The sequence below is a fragment of the Bidens hawaiensis genome, unplaced genomic scaffold (assembly GCF_021521415.1).
Source record: "Bidens hawaiensis isolate Kalapana, Puna unplaced genomic scaffold, B.hawaiensis_p1.1 tig00001382_1, whole genome shotgun sequence".
NCBI classification, from domain to species: domain Eukaryota; kingdom Viridiplantae; phylum Streptophyta; class Magnoliopsida; order Asterales; family Asteraceae; genus Bidens; species Bidens hawaiensis.
The window spans coordinates 2,757,177-2,779,585 of record NW_027491078.1 but is presented as its reverse complement, the minus strand read 5'-3'; the positions used below and the strand labels follow the sequence as shown (position 1 = coordinate 2,779,585).

Sequence of the window (22,409 nt, the reverse complement as noted above, 5' to 3'; positions counted from 1 at the left end):
CCAGATCAAAAGACGAGTGCATCCTGCTGTGGTGAATTTAACCAGTAGCCCATTGAGAATCCGTTTACCGTTCAAAAAAATTTGTGTGCTTAAAATGTATCTGTCTACAATTTGAAGCCAAAAGAATATCAAACTGAACTTAACCCATTTGGGTCATAAAATGACTCCAAATAAGTTAATAACAATATTGCAAAAACAACATATAACCACAAAATCAAAAAACCACCCAATATCACAAGATTCAGTGGTATGAAAATCAAATAATCCTAATATTTTTCACCTGTTTTTTTTTTTTCACTTACTGATATGCCATAAGTTCTTCAACACAAAAGGTATCTTTTAACAAATTTATCAAACTTTTTAAAGCAGAATATATCTCTTCAGTCTTTAAATGCCTCTCATCAAATGCATAAAACTCAACAACACCATCATCCACCTCAATCAAGCTGCAACCTGGTAACTTTTTCGCCCCGGTGTTCCTCATTGCAACTTTCGACCGGGCCAAATCAGCCCATCGTTTCGCATCTCCATATATATTCGACAGCATCACATAATTAGATGGGTTCTCGGGCTCAAGTTCGATAAGCTTTTGAAGACACAATTCAGCTACTTTAACGTTTTTATAAACTCTCGACGCCTCTAATAAGTTGGTCCATATAACATTATCCGGCTTTATTGGCATACTTTTAACAAACTCGACCGCTTCTTCTAATAAACCGGCTCGAGATAACAAATCAACCATACAACCGTAATGCTCAATCTTAGGAGTAATCGAGTATTCATCTACCATCGAGTTAAAGTAATTAAATCCGTCTTGAACCAAACCCATATGAGAACACGCACAAATCACACCTATAAACGTTACACCATCCGGTTTTTGCTTACAACTTTTCATTTCATCGAAAATTCTCAATGCGTCGGGCCCATGACCGTGCATCGCTAACCCATTAATAACCGTGTTCCACGAAATCAAATCTTTATTATTCATCGCATTAAACACATCAACTGCACTTGTGATCACACCACATTTTGCATACATGTCTATCAAACTGTTGCATACATAATTATTGTCTTTATACCCGTTGTTAACCGCATATAAATGCACCCATTTACCCAATTCTAGTGCTCCTAACTTCGAGCAAGCGGATAACACACTAGCAATTGTCGCATCGTTAGGCTTCACATTCGACTCGTTTAACATTACTTTAAACGTATCGAGAACTTCAATAAACCGGTTATTATGAGCATACCCGTTAATCAACGCGTTCCAAGAAAAGAAATTTTTATCGTCCATTTCGTCGAATAACTTCTTGCACCCCTCCATATCCCCGTTATTCGCATACCCGTTAAGCAAAGTGTTCCACGACATCAAATCACGATTCGGCATTACATCAAACAACTTCCTCGCCGCACTCATATCTCCATATTCAATATACCCCGAAACCATAATGTTCCACATCACAACATCTCGTTCAGGCGCTAAATCAAACAGTTCGCGCGCACGATTCACGTCTTGACACAAAATATACCCATGAATCATCGACGTCCACGCGACCCCATTCCGTAGCTTAATCTCACTAAACACTTTCCACGCGTAACCAACCATACCCCCATTCGCATACATATCAACCAACGTCGTACCCACAAACGGGTTCGACTTAAACCCGAGCTTTTCAACTAAACAATGTACCTTCTCACCGTCCCGTAAAGCCGATAACTTCACACAAGACTTTAAAACCATGGGAATTGTGAAGTAATTAGGGGTAATGTTAATGCTGATCATATGCTTAAACAATACTAACACATCAATGTACATTTTATTATCTATGTACCCTTTGAACATGGCGTTCCACGGTGCGAAATTTGGGTCGGGCATTTGGTCGAACAGTTGGCGTGCATGGGACAAGTTTTTGAATTTGGAGAATTGTGAAATGAGGTGTGGTGTGATGAAGTGATTATGGTGAAACCCATGTGTGGTTATGTGGGATTGGACTTGTTGAAGGTGGGTTTGGGTGTTACATGATGTTAATAGTGTGATGAATCTTTGTTGTAGAGTGAGTATTGGTGATGGGTTTTGAAGGGTTTTAGCAATTTTGAAGAGATGAAGATTTAGATGCCTGATTGATATTAAATGAGCAGTACTGCACAGCACCGGCTCACGGCTTACTCCGGTGAACGGTGATCCGTCGTCGTCGGCTGAGCAGCAATACTTATGGAGGTGTTTGGGATTACTTATTTTCCTAAAGAGTTATCATTTATAAGGTTACGGGTGGTGGACGGGGCTACAAAATGAGAACGATTTTTGACACCCGACTAAGGGGTAATATGTAGACTGGGGATGGTGTTGTAGCCCAAAAATCGTCCCTTCTACCTATAGTTGATCGCCACATCAGCATTTTAATAAACACACCCGGCAACAAATATATCCCACCCCCCCGGCCCCACCCCCTCACCCCTTTGTCGCCTAGGGGGCGGTGTTCTCGCCCCTTGACGCCCAAATTTGCTGCCCCACTATATCTTGTCTGACTTATAAGCTGTTTCAGGTTAAAGATTTGAGAGTGGATAAAGGATAAGTTATAATTTTGTAACTTATCACTTTTTAAAAAATTATATGATGTTTGGGAGTCCTTATGGTGTGAGTAGAGAAGTTAAATAAGTTATAACTTATGAATTTCCATAAGTCATAAGGAAACCAAAATAAGAAATCTCAAACGCCCCATGTGTAGTAATTTGTTGCTTTATGTTAATAGGCATGAATAACTTTGAAAGTCAGACTGGATTCAGTTTTAAGGTTTAACAAGGGATGTTATATACATACCATCCCATGGTGTTAGCCTATCTGACCCTTGTTGACAATGTGTGCCTGACAATATATACAAAATTTAGAGTCGTATTTTTTTGCAGTCTATATGAGTCGTATAGGCCTTGATAGCTCGTATAAAACCCCGAAATACTAACACATATATGAATCAACGTATGGTTTTATGGTTTTCATTGTTTATGAGTTATTCGGCTAGCATAGTTCATAACTCAGAAACTATTCGGCTCGTGTGGTTCATTATCCAAAGGTAGCAAGTAACCAACTTGGTTAGTTTAGGGGATGGCACGAAATAAGCCAGAAACGATCCTTTGTCTAGCCTGAAAGATACAGGCCATGACAAACGGACGAGCATCAAAGTATCATGCAATTACTGATGAAGTATGGATAAAAACGAGAATGCTAAATGAGTAGGTCAGATTAGACATCGGAGAGAAGAAATCTACATAGACATGATTCTCATTGTGTAACATTCGTTACTTTTCAAACCCGAAAACCCGAACCATTTTAAATTTTCTGTTTTGTTTATAAATATTTATATATATATATACATATAATATATATATATACATATAATATATATATCATTAAGTCGTTACATGTGGTTAGGTGACTTTCGTTATTGCTTCGTATTCGTTAAATCGACTCGTTTTGTCATTCGAGGTTGTCTTGTTATACGTTCATCTTTAATAGAAAGATTACGACGAGTTACAATTATCATTCATTCAATTTCTTTTCATTTTGTTCCAATAACGAAACGCCGAGGTATAAAGTTTATTAAAGTTAATCGATTCGCAAATAATCGGGTATGTTTCGAAAATAATCCAAGTGTACTAACTTTTATTAACTTTATAAAACATTCCAAAGTTCAAGGTTTAGTGTATAAATATACTTTATATTTGAATTTAAAACAACTTGGAACTGCAGGGGCTTAAAGTGTAAAAATGCATTTAAAATATACTATTATATTAAACCCAACCCATCAGCCCCCTCCCCCCTCCGGCGCGTTTTTCCGGTAGCCTTTCCGGCGGCCGGAAAACGGCTTCGGCAACACCAAAAGACCCGAAAATCTTGCCGATTGACTCGATTAAATTGTTTAACGACCATTGACCCTCGTATTACATGCTAATTAATATATTAATTGTATTATTGTAACACCCACAAAATTTTGGTACAAATTTGACATGTTTATAAAATTAAAAGACTAATTATCCATGAGATAAGTAATGGGAAATATTTGGTAAAGAAAATAAAGCATTTTTATGCTAAGGAAATAAGTAAGGAAAACTCCATCCCTCATGGAAAGTGGGAAAGAAATGAAATCACTTTATAAGGAATGAATTGTCCATGGAAATGTTCTTGTATGGCTAACCACTCTCACTAGTCCTAACGGAGGGTGCGAAGCACCCGACGCGCACGGACACGGACTCGGGCGCAATGTGGCGCACTTTGCACTTCGCACGCTCGCATCGCCGCGAGCCGTATAAGGGCCGCTTTAGTATTTTTAAGCTATGATCAAGATGTGATAAGCTACCGAAGACTAGGGACTGAAAATGGAATTTTAGCATCTTCGCGATACGCGAAGATGCAAGACACGTCACGAGACATGTGTCAGACCGGAGTGACACGAGGCGACACGTGGCAAGCCTACGATGACTCACCTAGGCTAGTGCACCTTCGCGATACGCGAAGATGCACAGATTTAGGCTATAAATAGGCAGCCATGGGATGAAGCTCCCATCACATCGCACTCACATTACCTCGGTTTCTGTGCCATAGCCTCGACAATTCCGAAGCGCTAGTTGTCTAGAAGTACGTGCAAGTAGGAGTGCTACCCACGTAAAGTTTAAGCATTTCATAAATAAGCCATACAAGGTAGGTGTTTTGCCCAATTATTTTATTATATATGGCTTAGACCCTAGTCGAGGGTATAGTCTATACCTTGATAAAGTAAGTAAGTGAAATATAAGCTTTCATAAGATAAGGTTATGAATAAAATATTATTCTTTATTATAAAGATATTTCTTATGAATAAAGAAATGGGATATATAGTATATATATGTTTTATAAAGAAATGAACATCAAGGTAAAGGTTATGTAAATAGACTTAAGGTCTATAGCTAGATTGTAGATCTAGTTATTTATTAAATATTATTCTCGTACTATAGGTCCGAGATAAAGAACAGACAATTATCAGTGAGACACATTGATATCACAAAAGGTGAATACGTCCAAACCTTTTTATAGTATGAAATGTTTTATGACGTGAATACGTCCAAACCTTTTTATAGTATGAAATGTTTTATGACGTGAATACGTCTATGTACTGTATATTTTGAAAAGATATTTACTCTTTGAAACTATGGACTGTTATCCATATGTAAAAGAGTTATGGAGATATTTGCATGAGGGTTGGTCTAAATCCTCTAAAACGTTTTGATACAAGGTAGTACTAAAACACTCAGGCTAAAATACAAATGTGTCTGGATCCTTACATATATATGTACTGTAGTGGGCACACTACAGACATACTGACCATGAGGCAAGTGACTGTCTCTAGGGCGAGTGAAGTCTGATTATGTGGTTTGTGCGTATGTTTAGTTCCGATGAGATGGGATTGAGACCCACTGAGTCGTTGAACACTATTGGTGTTGTGTCATTACGAATTGTAAAAAAAATGTTTTATTGAGTCAGCGTATTCACCAACATGTAGCTGACGTATTTTGAAACTGTTTTCAGGTAATCAGGAGTAAGGAATAGTGATGGATATGTCAGTGAAGATAGAAGAACACTAGGCATAGTTTACAGCTGGTGGCTCAGCAAATTTTGTATTAAGGCATATGTATGTATTAAACTTGTTTTTAAACAAGTAATTTTGTAAAACAAACAAGGGTATTTAATTCCCTATGTTATGAAAGTAAATATTTTAAAATAACATTTTCCGCTGGTAACTTTGATAAATTGACAAAAGTAGTACCAACTGTGAGTCACACGCCTAGGCCCGAAGTAGGGGTGTGACAATTATAATGGCCCCAATTCGTCAAACAATTCTGTAATCCTCACCGGATTTGTGGAGAAAATAAATCAATACAATTAACTCGTTTTTGACTCAATTGACACTATAAATAAGACTTCAAACATCATTCTAAACTCATCCCTATCATCAAACTAATCTAATACACTCTCTAACCATCTCAATCGGTCTTCAAAATCCCAACTCCGGCCGTCGTTGTTCTCCCTCTTTCCGGCAACTCTCAAGGTAATAGTTACATGGTTTTGCATCGCGATTAACATCTAAAACAAAACCCTAAATCAATTTTATCGTACATGGATCGGATTAACAGATTTGAAATTCTAGAGTTCTTGAGGTTGAAGATGAATCTTAGTTAATGTATTTATATTATTTTTTTCTCATTCAAAATTCAAATATGTAACCTGGATCAGCTGGTTAAGTCACTAGGTTTGTAGCAAAAGTACCCGGGTTCGAAACCCGGGTCAGGCCATGTTTAGTATACTTTAAAAAAAAATAGTTTATTCCTTTCATAAATAAATTAATCAATCAAAAATCATAATAAATCTATAAAATTATTTTTAAACTAAATAAAAATTTTATAAATAAATATAGAATGTAATTCATCAATTTCCCGCTTAAAACCAACTTTCCAACTCGTAACCCACAAACTTTAATTCGTTCGTTTATGTTAAATCGTTAAACTTTAATTATTTAAACTTTAATTCGTAAATTTTAAATTACTTAACTTTTGTTTTGTTAAATCTTTAAAATTAGTTTTAACCCGTAAAACGTTAACCCGTGTCTAACAAATATCATTTTTCTCATATTTACGTTAAGATATTAATTAGATAATATTAATAAACCGTAAACCCGATAAAATAAATTGTTCACTTTTCGCCGTTACACTTTAAATCATTTGTTTTAATTAGATGACTTATATTTCGTTAGCCATAACCTGGTTGTTAATTTCTAATTCATTTACCTCATTTTGTTGACTTAAATTCGTTATCTTTAATTCATTAAACTATAGTTCGTTTAGGTTCCGCTAAAGTTTAAAGATAATTGTGACATTCGTCAATTTCGGGTCTTGTTTGTATTCGTTTTTGTATTTGTTTATTATGTAAACCGACCCGATTTGTAAACCGAAGCTTATGTTATAATCAAAATGATGGATTTATGTTACAATATTGTTTCACAATACTAGGTCGTAACGACCTAGTATTGTTATGCTTAGGATCCTATACGTGTGCTCATACGTGTGTTTACTCTATTTTGATTGTTCATATCGCATATTATTTATAAACTTGTTTAAAATTCACCAATATCCCAAATGTTCACATACACACACTTTCATAGTATTTCCAAGGTATCCTTACCTTAAAACGCAAAAAGTAGATTTTCATTGTGTTTTATGGATTACAAGATTAACTTGGATCCCGTTTTTTATAATCCCTTAAAGGTTGCATTTATATCGGGTTCGTAGCCCTCATAGGAAGCGAGACATTATAAAACGACCATTTGACAAAAAGATTCCAAGAATCGAAGGTGATTTGCTTACCTGGAATGGTGGGATTATAGTGCTCGTTTTCTAGGCCACAAACCATGTTATACATGTCAATACTTTAATTAGTCGAATGCGAGTGTTCCGGTCGCCATCCTAATTTTTCGGTGTCAAAACAATAGAACTACGGTGATTCGTGGACTAGTGCTTTGACATGACGTTGTATCCCGATTTATGGTGTTATTATCGTTATTTGAGTCGAAGACATGAAAAAGTTGCGGTGATTCGTGCACATGTTTAGACTCCAACGTTGTGTTTTATAAAATTCTTTTTTTTTAGTTGTATCCCGATTTATGGTGTTATTATCGTTATTTGAGTCGAAAACATGAAAAAGTTGTGGTGATTCGTGCACATGTTTAGACTCCAACGTTGTGTTTTATAAAATTATTATTTTTTAGTTGGAATATCAAATCATGGTGGTTTCATGTACGATTTTCCGACTCTATAAACCTCAAAATCTCAAATTTTTAAGCTTTAACCCCTCAAAATCTCAAAATCATTTACGATTGTTTCCGGTTTGTTGTTTATATACAAAGAGTTATATTTTATCTAACACTAACATCTACTCCTCACTAACTCTAGGATTCACAATCAAAAAGAAAATTTAACTTCACCTTATTCTTATTTTATACACTCTCATATCCATTTCTTTTTACCTAAAACTTATTCCACTTCTTTATAATCTTTTAGCATGCCTCCACTAAGACCGCGCAAGAGCACCAACCGACGTATGGCTGCTTTATCGTCAAGCAAATGGCCGCTGTGATTCCCGAACTTGTAACTCAAATCCAAGCTACCCAACCTTCTCCACCCGTTGTTGCACCCGTTGAACCCAAACCCGTAACCTACCCATATAAGCAATTTACTTGTGCCAACCCAACCGAATTCTGGGGTACGAACTGTGCGACTACCTTGTTGCAATGGTTCGAGTCTATGGAGAATGTGTTTAGATATAGCGAGTGCCCCGAAGCAAAAAAGACAAATTTCGCTTCAAGCATGCTTAGAAAAACCGCTCTAACATGGTGGGGTAGTGTCATGCATCTCCAAGGGTCGGAAACGGCTATGGCTCTTCCATGGTCCGACCTCAAGGCACTCATGATGAAGAAGTTTTGTCCCAAACACGAACTTCAAAAGCTTGAGGAGGAATTTTGGAACCTCAAGCAAGATAGTGGTGATAACGCCGCTTACTCACTCCGTTTCCACGAGTTGAGCATTCTCGTCCCTCATTTGGTTACCCCGGCTGAGCGTGAGCTTGACAAATACATTGGGGGTTTACCTATGCAAATCCGGGACTCAGTCATGAGTAGCAAACTCGTGAATCTTAAGGATGCCATTACTTTAGCCTGTGCGCTATCGGAGAATCATGTGAAAGCGGGTACCCTAACCCTCAAGAAACCAAACAAAAAAGCCAAACCCGAGCCCGCGCCACAAGCTAAGGTTGAACCCGCACCACAAGCCATTAACTACTCCAACTCTTCCCGTCACAACAATAACAACAACAAGAAGAAACCCAAAACCAACTACCGAAACTATGCCGTTACCCAACCCCAACCTCAACAACAAACCCAAATTCCACCCCAAACCCGAAAACCCTATACCGGTACCGCCCCACTATGCAACATTTGCCAAATCCATCACCCACCAAACATGCCTTGTCGCCATTGTACCATTTGTAACCGACTTGGTCATCTCAACACCACATGCCGATCCACACAACGAACCCAACCTAACCAACCAAACAAACCAAGAACTTTTCCCCAAAATACTCAACACCGATATGCACCCTACCCACCAAACCAACCTCAACAACCTCGAGCTTGCTACAATTGCGGTGACCCTAACCATTTCCGCAACAATTGTCCTCGCCTCATCCTTACTAACCAAACCATGACCGCACCTTACTACCAAACTCAAGCCTACCAAGTTCAAACCTACCAACCTCAACGTTCCCAACACAATGCACCACTCATCCAACCCATCCAAGCCATACAAGCACCACCTCCTCTACCACCGCAAACACCTCAAGTCAACCAAGGCAATCAAGGACGAGCTTTCATGATAAATGTTAATTAAGCTCAAGCGGAAAATGTTGTTGCGAACGGCATGTTTTTAGTGAACCAACATTTGGCTTCCATTTTATTTGATACGGGTGCCGATAGTAGTTTCATTTCTTTGAAATTTGAGTCGAAAATTGCCGTGTCTCAAACCAAGCTTTCCCGGTTGTTTTCTGTTGAAGTTGCCAATGGGAACTCCATCACCATAAATTCCGTCGTCTGCGATTGTACTCTTGTTCTTGCTAACCATAAATTCTCCATCGATCTCATCCCGATGCAAATGGGAAGTTTCGATGTCATAGTAGGCATGGATTGGTTATCTTTGCACCGTGCCGAAGTTGTTTGCTTGCTTCGATAAATTCATTCGCATTCCGCTTGTCAGGGGTAAAATCCTTAAGGTCTTCGGAAAAGCTACTTCGAGAAGGCTTAATCTCATGTCGTGCTCTCAATTGCAAAATACTTACGCCAAAAGTATGCTCCGCTCCTAGCTCTCTTGGCGACGAAAGACAAAAAGGAAAGGAAAATCCAATATATTTCTATTGTTCGTGATTTCCTCGATGTCTTTCCCAACGATGTCACCGGTCTTCCACCCGTTCGTCTGATTGAATTTCGAATCGATGTTGTGCCCGGCGCGATGCTCGTGGCCAAGGCTCCTTACCGTTTAGCCCCGTCAGAAATGCAAGAATTATCGAACCAACTCGAAGAACTTTCCAATAAAGGTTTCATTCGTCCTAGCTCTTCTCCTTGGGGCGCTCCGATTCTCTTCGTGAAAAAGAAGGATGGTTCGTTTCGTATGTGCATCGATTATAGGGAACTTAACAAACTCACCATTAAAAATCGTTATCCCTTGCCACGAATTGACGACCTATTCGACCAACTTCAAGGCGCAACTTGCTTCTCCAAAATCGATCTTCAATCAGGTTATCATCAATTGCGTGTTCGTGAAGAAGACATTCCAAAAACCGCTTTCGGTACTCGATATGGACATTTCGAATTTTTGGTTATGCCCTTCGGGTTAACAAATGCACCCGCGGTGTTTATGGACCTCATGAACCGCGTTTGCAAACCATTCCTCGATAAATTAGTTATTGTCTTCATTGATGACATTCTCATCTTTTCCAAATCCAAAGCCGAACATGAGCATCATTTGCGTTCCATTCTCGAACTTCTTAGAAACGAACGACTTTATGCCAAGTTCTCCAAATGCGAATTTTGGCTCGAGCAAGTTCAATTTTTGGGAGATATCGTAAGCAACAAAGGTATTCATGTTGATCCCGCTAAAATTGAGGCCGTTAAGGATTGGAAAACTCCAACGACTCCCACGGAAATTCGATCTTTCCTCGGTTTAGCCGGATATTATCAACGTTTCATTCGAAACTTTTCCAAGATCTCTTTGCCTCTTACCTCCCTCACTCATAAAGGAAAACCATTTGATTGGGGTTCGAAGCAAGAAAAAACCTTTTGTACTCTCAAGGACATGCACATTTTAACCCTTCCCGATGGAAACGACGATTTCGTGGTATTTTGCGATGCCTCTCATCAAGGTCTTGGTTGTGTCCTCATGCAACGAGGTCAAGTCATCGCTTACGCATCAAGGCAACTTAAGTTCAACGAGAAGAACTACACGACTCATGATCTCGAACTTGGTGCCGTTGTTTTCGCTCTTAAAATCTTGAGACATTACCTTTATGGTACGAAATGTGTGGTTTTTACCGATCATAAAAGCCTTCAACACATTTTTGACCAAAAAGATCTCAATATGAGACAACGACGATGGGCCGAATTACTTAGTTATTACGATTGCGAAATTCGTTACCATCCCGGTAAAGCGAATGTTGTCGCCGATGCTCTAAGTCGAAAGGTTAATGTTAAATCCGTTCTGCTTCTAAGCTTTGTCGTTCAAACCGATCTTCAAATTCGAATCTTCCAAGCTCAACGTACCTCCGTTGAAGAAGCTAACATGTACGATGAAATGTCACGTGGAGCCGAACTTCAACTCGAAACCAAACCCGATGATCTTTTGTACTTTCTCAATCGTTTGTGGGTTCCAAATCGCGATGACCTTCGTACTTGTATACTCGACGAAGCTCACAATTCACGGTATTCCGTTCATCCCGGTGCGGATAAGATGTATTTTGATCTTCGTGCTACCTTTTGGTGGCCGGGTATGAAAAAGGATGTAGCGTTATTCGTATCTAAATGTCTTACTTGCTCAAAAGTTAAAGCCGAACATCAAAGACCTTTTGGTCTACTCGAGCAACCACCGATTCCCGTTTGGAAATGGGAAGACATTGCTATGGACTTTATCACTAAATTACCCAACACCCAAAAGGGCAACGATAGCATTTGGGTGATCATCGATCGTTTGACCAAATCTGCTCATTTCATTCCGATCCGCGAGAAGTATTCTGTCGAGCAGCTTGCTCAAATCTATGTTCGAGAAATCGTGTGCCGACACGGTTTACCATTGACTATTATCTCTGACCGTGATGCTCGTTATACCTCTTATTTTGGCGTTCACTTCAAGAAGCTTTGGGAACACGTCTCGATCTTAGCACCACTTATCATCCTCAAACGGACGGTCAATCCGAACGTACAATACAAACTCTCGAGGATATGCTACGAGCATGTGTTCTTGATTTCGGTGGGAATTGGGATTCTCACATTCCGTTCATTGAGTTTTCTTATAACAATAGCTACCATTCGAGCATTGAGATGGCTCCTTTCGAAGCTCTTTACGGTCGTAAATGTCGTTCTCAGATTAGTTGGAACGAAGTCGATGAAGCTCAAATCACGGTCGTAAATGGTTCAAGAAGCCACTGACGTTATTGATTGAATCCGTAAGAACCTCCTAGCCACTAAAAGTCGTCAAAAGAGTTACGCCGACAAACGGCGAAAACTGATCGAATTTAATGTTTGCGATCTTGTCCTTCTAAAAGTATCTCCTTGGAAGGGGTAGCCCATTTCGGAAAGAAGGGTAAACTAGCTTCGCGTTTCGTTGGTCCTTTTAAAATCCTTGAGCGTGTTGGAAAAGTAGCTTATCGACTCGAACTACTGGAATAACTTACTGGTGTTCATTCGACATTTCATGTTTCAAATCTTAAAAAGTGCTTAGCCGACGGTAATCTCCATACCTCTCAACGAAGTACATGTCGATGAGTCGATGGTCTTGGTTGAACGACCCGTTGAGATCATGGATCGCAACGAGAAGAGAACCAAGCGTAGCCATATTCGGTTAGTCAAAGTTCGATGGGAATCACGGCTGTGGCGCGGAATTCACTTGGGAGCGAGAAGACAAAATGAAAGAGAAGTATCCACATTTGTTCGCAGCATCGTCTTCGTCTTAATTTCGGGACGAAATTTCCAAAAGTAGGGGATACTGTGACATTCGTCAATTTCAGGTCTTGTTTGTATTCGTTTTTGTATTTGTTTATTATGTAAACCGACCCGATTTGTAAACCGAAGCTTATGTTATAATCAAAATGATGGATTTATGTTACAATATTGTTTCACACTTGTTGGGTCTTGAAAACATCCAACCTTTATTTTTATTTATTTATTTTTTATTATTTTTTTTGTTGTTTTGTGTTTTTGTCTTGATCCATTTTGCATGAAAACTCTTGTGTCTCACACCCATATTTGACCACCAACATTACCCTATATATACAACACATTTCCTCTTCATTTTCCCTTGCTACAACTCAAAAAAAAAAAAATAACTCTCTCAAACATCAAAGATTCAAGATTATCTTCTTAAGTGTTCTTGAAGGTTTTAGTCTTTCATCTTAATTAGTTTATGTAGCCTTATTAATACATGTTTATGGTTGTGCAACATATATATAATATACACCCCTTGTTTACCTTTGGTAGTTACTTCTCCGATTCCGGTCGGTGAGGTTTCGGACCTCATAAGGCAAGGCTTCATGGAGGACTTCCTGTCCTTGATATATATACATCTATATAACTTGTTCATATATATTAATCTTGCTTATTTTAGTTTGTTGGTCATGTTTACAAGTTCCATGGTTATGGGTTTTTAAGAGTCTATGCTTCGGTTTAACCGTAAATAGCTCTAAACCGTAAACCGAACTTTGTTACTAGTTTTGTTAAATAATTGTTTAAACATACTTATTGTTAGATCTAAGTTTCTAAAATCATTTTTACAAATTCTATGGTTATGGGTTTGTAGAATCTTACCTCGGTCTTAACCCGAAACACGATCCGAACCGAAAACCGAACTTTTGTTTAAAGACTTTATTGTTAACTTTTGGTTGTAAACTTAAAGTATTTTTTTTATTTGTACATTATTATACAAGTTCTTTAGTGTTTGGACATATGGAAACCAAACCGATTCTTACTCGCTTAAGACACACAAGTGTGTTTTTTTTAGCCATCAATACTTGTATATTTCTTTAAAATAGTTACAAATTGATTTTTAAATATTTTCTTAAGTACTTGGAAATGTTGGATCCAACTTGATCTCATAACAAAGTTTGGACCGACAAAACCAAACAATCGCTTAACGTGTGTTGTTAGTTCTAAAACAATGGAACTACATACTTGGTTAAGTCTTATTAAATTTTATTAAGTTATCTCATAACATTCAATATTTTGGAAAGTTGACTTTGGGTTTGACCAATTATCAAGACCCGAACCGACAACCCGAACACTCGATAAAAAAAAACCGTTTTAGTATCTTTATTCTAAAGGGATTTGCGTTCTTGCATTTTACCCACCTTATTACTTAACATAGGTTGAGTAAATATTAAGATTAGATACTTTAACCCGGTTTCGAGCAAACTTACATTTTTAAAGGGTTATTATTATAAATTCTTAAATAGTTACATTTTAAACCTTGAACTTTAATTATTTGCATTTCTCAACATTTATTTTGTTTAAAGACCTTTAAGACAACCTTTCTAAATTCAAAACTTCTTTTCTTTCTAGGCATTGTGCGTTAAACTTGTCGTTCCGACAAATCTCCAAATTATCATCTTTCAAGTTTACTACTTGAAGGTGAGTACTTCATACCCCATTTTCCATCTTTTATTTTGGGGGTGACATTTCATACTTATTCAACAAAATGCTTTATATTTGAATCTTAAACCACAAACGTAGTTGTATACTTTACCTAAATAATTGCTCGGTTTGGTGTTCTATGCTTATATGCCTATGTGTTTATCGCTTTTGGTTGGTGGAACTATAAAATCCTAGACTATTTGGCATCCCCTTATAGCAAGGTGTCGTTAACTTAATGCAATTAACGATAACTATAAAATCCTAGACTATTTGGCATCCCCTTATAGCTAGGTGTCGCTAATGTGTTTAGCGATATCTATTTATCCAAATTATCACTTTTATTTATCGTTTCGTATACAAGTTTTGTGGCTATCTTTATTATATACTAATATGATTAAACTTATGAATTGCTCACCAACCTTTGTGTTGACAAACTTAATTTTATGAAATGTTGCAGGTTTGCATCTTGGTTGATTTATGATTGTGAAGAAAACGATATCAAAGACCTTAGGATATTAGTAAAAATGAACAATATCAAATTTGCCATATTTTGTGATATCTTGTTTATGGTTATTTTATGGATAATTGTTATGTGACATTTTCGATGTTGTGAAATGAAATGAGTTTATTAAATACTGTCAATTTAATTAGCGTCATGTGCTTATGGACAATCGTTACACCTCGGCATGTTCTGCCGCCTTTGGTCGGGGTGTGACAATAATATTATAATATAAAATACCATAAGATGCTAATAAATGTTATAGTAAAATAGTACATATTAAAATAGTGCAACATATCTAAAAACCAAAGTGAATTTAATCATGTTAGTTAGTCTTTAAATGTTTGTATTTATTCTCATTTATAGTTCGAGAAGTTTAATCGTTTTGGATTCTTTAAGGCATTTTTGGTTGCTTCGGTCTCGTTATCGTGCCTTCGGTTTATATTGCAATATTTATCTTCGATTTCGAGGTGAGTTTCTCACAACCCCTTTTTAAACATTTTCATATTTTGGGGTAGCATATGTATCTTACAAAACTTCAAGTATTTACGATATTGCTTACAAACTACAATTCATATCATAGACTTATGTGCTAACTTGCTTATTTGTTATATACGTGAATTTCAAGTGGTTGCCTCAATAAGTATGATCATACGCCTCCCCCCCCCCCCCCCTTTGCACTCAGGTCCATTTGTATCGAGTGGAAAATGGACCCCATATCCGAGTACGTTGGTAGCCCCAACTGGAAAAGACCTTCGTTTGTTCTTTACACTCAGGTCCATTGCATCGAGTGTAAAGAACCCTTATGTGCTCATTTCACAAGTTTCATGGAATTGTATGATTTTTACGTATTATATCAAACTGTGGGATTCTCACCAGCTATGTTTATAGCTGACTTTATTTATACATATGTTATAGGATTAAAGATACGAGGATGAAAGTTAGAAGACACATAGCATGCCTATAGGATATTCAAAGAACAACTTATCATTTGTTTATTTATTTGTTACAACTTGTATTATTTGATAAACTTGTGTTACATGATGATTTTAATAAAATAATGTTATTATGGTCACCTAATAGTGTCACGTGTGTTTGGACAATCTGTACGTCACACTTAGGTGTTTCCGCTTTAGCCGGGGTGTTACACATTGCATTGTTAGATAGATGTTTGTAGCAATTGTTGGGAGTAAAGATATTATGTTTAAGTTGTACCAAAGCAATGCATGAGACTCTTTATTAGGACTCATTATCATTCTATTACTCCTTTGAAGGTCTCTATACCAGATTGTGTACATCCAAATATGAGACCCTTTGGGTTTGTTTGGTATGGGGTAATGGAATGGACGACGGAATGGAATGGACGTGGTAATGGAATGAACAAGGGAATGAAATGGGTTATTACCATTCCAATGAGATGTTTGGTTACTACATGGGAATGCAATGAATGATTACTTTGCGGTTATTTGGTAGGTAGGAAAAAAAAGAAAAAATAAAACTAAAATGTTAGTGAGTGGCGGTGGTGGTGGGAGGTAGGTCGCGGTCGTGGCATTGGTGGGCGGTGATGGTGGTTGGTGGTGGTGCTGGTGGTGTTGGGTGGTGGCGGTAACAGTGGACGTGGCAGGCAGTGGTGGCAATGGCGGCGGTGCGCAGCAGTGATGGTGGTGGTGAGGGGCAGGGGCGATGGTTGATGGTGGCAGTGAACGGGTGGCGGTGGTGGGTGGCTGGCATTAATGGTAGCGGTTGGTGGTGGTAACACCGGCGGTGGACAACAATGGTGGTGATTGGTGACGATGATGGTGGTGGTGGTGGGTGTTGATGGTGGTGGAGGTGATGTAGGGTGAAAGAGGGAATGGAATGAAAAAAAACATGGGGTATGGATGGAATGAAATTGGGGTATTTTAGAGGTAATGGAATGGACTAGGTAATGGGTCATTCCATTCATTTGATCAACTAAACACACTTTTCTTTATTCCCTCATAATGAGTCATTCCATCTCCATTCCGACATACCAAACGCTACCTTTGTACAAAAAACTTTCATATGTCATATTTATCCAATAAAATGATATTAAATGTATCCATTTAAAATATTAAAAAAAACTAGGTTCTTCTATTTCACAAAATACAATTTATATTTGGCTACTATGGTCTTTTAATTTCCCTAACAATTTATACCAAGTTATAATAAAAGGGTATTAATGTTATACATTAAATTTGATTCTATAACTTTCTAAGTATAAATGTAATCCTATACCAGGTTTTGATATACAAACAATGTTTGAAAAACATTTTCTTTTAACAGCGTTTAGAATCATCCCAATACTTGAGTGAGTTTTTCCTGAAACGGAATGCCAACCGTTCTTGCTGATTTTGACGCTTCAGACATGATTCACCCAAGAACACTATCAAAAAGGAAACTCATCACTGTAGGAAAACCCTCTTGAATCAGGTTTCAAACTTAAGACCTTAAGATCTCAAACCTTAATCACCACTCTCATGTCACTGAACCCAGTGTTGTGAAAATCGCTAGTCGCTAGTTGGACAGTAGGGCAGGGACTCACAATTAATAGGGATTAATCGAGATTAATCAGATCAGTCTTTAATGTATAATTTTCATTTTATATATGCATACACAAATTTTTATATGTAATTTTCAGTTTTATACATACACAAATATATTTTGGTCGGAAATTGCTGTAATCTCCTTGAAAACCGCTTATTTTTGCTGGAATCTCGCCGAAAACCGCCGATTTTGGCCGGAATCTCGCCGAACACCGCCAATTTTAGCCAGAACCTCATTAGAAAAGGCCGATTAAGTCTGATTAATCCTAATTTTGACCGGATTTGACCATTGACCGATTATCCCAAAATTAATCAAAGTGGAAACTACCGATTAATCGGGATTTAATCGACGCCTGGTTATCATTTTAAATTTTTGAACACTGATTGGACCACAAGACCAACTTAAGGGACTAAATTTGTGAACAATCCAAACCAATGGTCAAGATACCCAAATTATCCACCATCAACAGACGGAGTTTGATCCACCATCCACAACCCCTTGACGCCGCCGTCAATAACTGATTACTCCGGCGCCGATGTCACTATTGAATCAAATCTTCAACAGGGGTCTTATTGGCGCTAAATGGTTAGTTAATTAGTTGACCCAATTAACTCAATTTCTAAATAAATATTTTTATTTTTACAAATTATTAATTTAGCCTTGATGGTGTTTATTTCAGTTCTATATTAGCTCAATCTTAATCTTATCGAATACCCATTTCAAGATCTATAATTTAGTGACTGGTTTGACTTTTAAAGTCAACGGTTTTAGTTCTAATTTAGCCTTGATAGTGAATCATATAACTATTTGATTGTCAAAATTGACTATTTTGACCGAAAAAGTCAATATGTATTTCTGAAATCCAAATTTGATGCATATTTATTTAGATCTAGAGATAAATAATAATACAATAAAAACCCATAAATTTGAATTTAATAAAAATGGCTTCACTTATTTGGATTGTAAAAGTTGACCATTTTGACTGAAAAAGTCAACGTGCATTTGGAACAGAGGAATGCCTGTTGACTAGAATCCCAGATTAATATAAGAAAAATTACTGATTTTTGGGTGTTATTGCAGTAAAACATGTCTAACGTTGGCAATTTCGCGTATTAAATTGCTTCAAAATAAACGTGACACGCAGCTGAAGCTAATGCGGAAAGAAATAGCTCAGTTTCTTCTGTCCGGGCAAGAACCGATTGCTAGGATACGCGTAAGTCATTTAGTTCGTGTTTGTTGAATTGTTGTTTGTTAAAGTTTTTTGCTTTTTGATTATCACAATTGGAAATATGGTTCTGACTTTTTTAGGTGGAACATATTATAAGAGAACAAAACATATGGGCTGCGTATGAGATCTTGGAGATGTTCTGCGAGTTTGTTCTTGCACGCATTCCGATCATTGAAAGCCAACGGTAAAGTCATTTGAAACAAAACTTTACGCTTACAATTAGTCATTACTTGTTAGATTCTATGTTCATTACAGATAATAGATATGCATAAGTATATATGGGAATGATTAGATACAAAATGGATTTAGTCAAAAAAGAGTAGAAACAATCTGGCCCTTGATCAAATCAGTTTAATGGTTACAATTAGTTCAGTGGCGGTTTTATAATTAATTGGTAGTTATTAAGGCTTGAACCGGTAAAAGAAAGAGTTTTGCCCCTTGTGTTGATTTTTTTCTATTAAAATCTTGTTCCATCATTTTTTAAACTTCCATAACTTTTATATACTTTACTATTAAAAAAAACCCGTAAAATCGAGTATTTTTCTCTTTAATATGCATATTTTGCAAAAAAAAAAAAGATGAGTTTTTTAATTGTGTAACACACTGCGTGAAATCTGAGTTCGTAAACGAGCGCGAATACACCCCCCCCCCCCACCCCCCCACCCCCGGCATCTGAAATTTTTACGCATGCCGCTTTCTCATTGCTTTCTATGCTTTTTAGGTAAAATCCATTTTGTATAGGAATCGGCACTTACATATGATGTATGTATGTATATGCGTTTGGGATGTATATATATATATTTTTTTATATATACAGGGAATGTCCATTGGAGTTGAAGGAGGCAGTTGCAAGTATTATATTTGCAGCTCCTAGATGCTCGGATTTACCGGATCTATTAACTGTTAGAAACTTATTTGCTACAAAATATGGGAAGGAGTTCATATTAGCTGCTTCCGAGCTTCGCCCCGATACTAGTGTCAACCGCACAGTTAATTCATTTTACTTTTTTATTCATTTATCATTTATGCAATTAGAGATATAATGTGCTTGCATTTGATATAATTAGTATAATTTGCTTTTTTATTCTTAGATAATTGAGAAACTTTCAGTATATACTCCCTCGGGTGAGGTGAAGCTCAACGTCTTGAAAGAAATCGCCCAAGAATATAATATCTTATGGGATTCTTCTAAAACCGAAGCCGAGTTTAAGAAATTGCCTGAGGACCTTTTGGTAACTCCAGCTTTCGCTATTTTGTTTATAACCATGGGCAGGTCAGACTGGTTGGGTGACGGGTCAAAACAGGTCACTTTTTTTACTGAAACATGCGGATTGGGTTGACCGAAATACTTTTTTGTTGACCAATAGTAGCAACCTTATTATATAATCTTTCTGCCGATTTGACTTGCCGCAGATTAAAAATTTTGACAACATCTTTTTAATTTTTTAGCAGTAAGGGCATTTTGGTCATTTCACGTCTACTTAACTGGAAAAATTAACGACCATTCATTTTAGAGACCGTATGTGGTGCTTAAATATGTTCCATATAATAATATTAGCTTTGGTAACTTGTAGAATGGACCAAAGCAAATATCAACCGTGACTCAAATCCCCAAGATCCGTAAAGAATCCCCTAAAGCCGCACATCATGAGCCGATAACTACCAGCCAGCGGGGCCCAGTCCATTCGGTTCAACCTGTTAAGACTGGTGCAACCACGGTGCCATTGAGTCCCACCAAGTCAAAAGAGTTATCAGGTGAGGGAAGACCAGTTTCAACTGCCTCGGTTGATGTTTTGGAGAAGGCTCGAGCTGCTATTGCTGCTGCTGACCGTGCATCGGCTGCTGCTCGCGCGGCTGCTCAGTTGGTGAATCTTAGTTTTAATGAGAAAGAAATAGTTAATTAAGTTTATAGTTGCAACTTGCAAGCTTTTCACTTTGTCACCTTTTGGTGTGTTAAGTGTTTGTATTGTGGTTCTTGAGTGTATAATTTGCTAAAATTGTGTAAACTTAGTCTTGTTAATTAATAATGAAATGTTCAACCAAAACTCCAAAAGTATTACTTTTTTATATGCAAAGAATTACCCGGTTTTAAATATAGGCATGATTTGGTTAGGATGTCCTGTGCGATGTTCTTAAACGGGCAGGGATTTTTGCAAAAAAGGAGGCCCCAGTTAACTTTCTTACAGATCCGCTCGAATGGAGGTCCACGTTACGACCAGCTGATATTCTTGTGTTTGGGTGGGCAGGGGGGAAACACGCTTGTGTGGACCTTACAGGAGTGTCTCCTCTTGTTGGGCTCAGGGACCGCGGATTTGTTGTGGGTCAGGCTGCGTTGAAGGCCGAATCGGGCAACGTTGCCAAACACGAGAAAGCCTGCTTAGAAAATCAACATGTGTTTCTCCCTTTTGCTTTTGATACATTTGGGTTTCTGGCCCCAGAGGCCGTGAATTTTCTAAACAGGGTTCAGCGTGTAGTTCATGGTACTTTGTCGTCTCCTACGACCCAACGCTTTGTTTTTAGTAGAATTGGTTTTGCTATTCAAAAGGGAGTTGTGGTGCAGCTTGTTACCCGTTTGCCTGCCACTATATTGTAATCATTTTGATTTTAATGATAAATGAGCGTGTTTCACCTAAAGAGGTAAATTGTCTGCAGTCTGCGGATTACATCTGCAGACATCTGTAGAAGAAGATGTGGACTAAACCTTTGTAGTTTGCAAGAAGATTACTGTTTTTTTTAACGTCTGTAGACTGCTAAAATAATTGGAGGTGGTGTACGAACTATGGTAGTGGGTGGTGGTGGACAGTGGTAGTGGATGGTGGTGGTGGGCAGTGGTGGTGATGGTGGACGATTGTGGTAGGTGGTGAACGGTGGTGGTGAGAATGGTGGGTGGTGGTGGTGGTCAGCGGTAATGGTGGTAGAGGGTGGTGGTGGCGGACGATGGGTGGTGGTGGACGGTGGGTGTTGTTAGAGTGTGAAGAGGTTTCAAGAAGTTGAATATTAGCTTAGTTTTTAAAACCATAAAAACAATTTTCAAGTCTTTTTTAAGAAAAAAACAAGCTGTCTTCAGAGACTTATGTCTGTACGTCCGTAGACATACATCCATTGGAGACCTTTTAAGCAAAACCGTATTTATTATATATTGTGGCATTAATGTGATGTAGCTTTCTTCAACCAACAGTAAAGGTGTGTTAATAATAAGGGAAAAGATCAAACAAAGCATACAAATGCTTTGGAGACACTGCCATATTTAGGGGATAGAAGACCAACATTCAACTGAAGTTCAAAGACAAGATATGCATGTCAGTACTTATAAGTTTATAATATTGGTTTGGCTCTTGGAGTGACAAGGCTTCAAATATTAGACCATCCGTAATGGCAGCGTTGTGGGGCCAAAACTCCGGGGAACACCGCCGCCCCCCCCCCCCCACCTCCGGCGTTTTAGGTTGAGTTTTAGGGATGAACGTTGTGTACGCAACATTGAAGGGGAGAAGGCTTGGCCAATCAAACTTTTTATTAATATTAAAAATTTAAAATATTAAAAAGATAATAATTGTTTAATGACTATTGGAGAGTTTTTTGTAGAGTTTTGATTAGACCATCTTTTTGCAAGACTCTGAAAAGCTGACTGGACATCACGTGACGCAAAATGCCC

General features: G+C 37.7%; 1 protein-coding gene and 1 pseudogene across 1 annotated transcript; one reads left to right on the top strand and one right to left on the bottom strand.

Annotated features, from left to right (window-relative positions):
- Nucleotides 1–298: 298 nt before the first annotated feature.
- LOC143572750 (pentatricopeptide repeat-containing protein At3g29230 pseudogene) lies at nt 299–2,078 on the bottom strand (annotated as a pseudogene).
- Nucleotides 2,079–18,033: 15,955 nt separating this feature from the next.
- On the top strand, nt 18,034–20,796 carry LOC143573471 (uncharacterized). Its single transcript, XM_077058342.1, has 6 exons — nt 18,034–18,114; nt 18,610–18,742; nt 18,838–18,941; nt 19,575–19,746; nt 19,849–19,989; nt 20,332–20,796. The coding sequence occupies exons 1-6, from the start codon at nt 18,065–18,067 to the stop codon at nt 20,659–20,661; spliced, it is 930 nt and encodes a 309-aa protein (XP_076914457.1). The 5' UTR covers nt 18,034–18,064; the 3' UTR covers nt 20,662–20,796.
- The last annotated feature ends 1,613 nt before the right edge of the window (nt 20,797–22,409 follow it).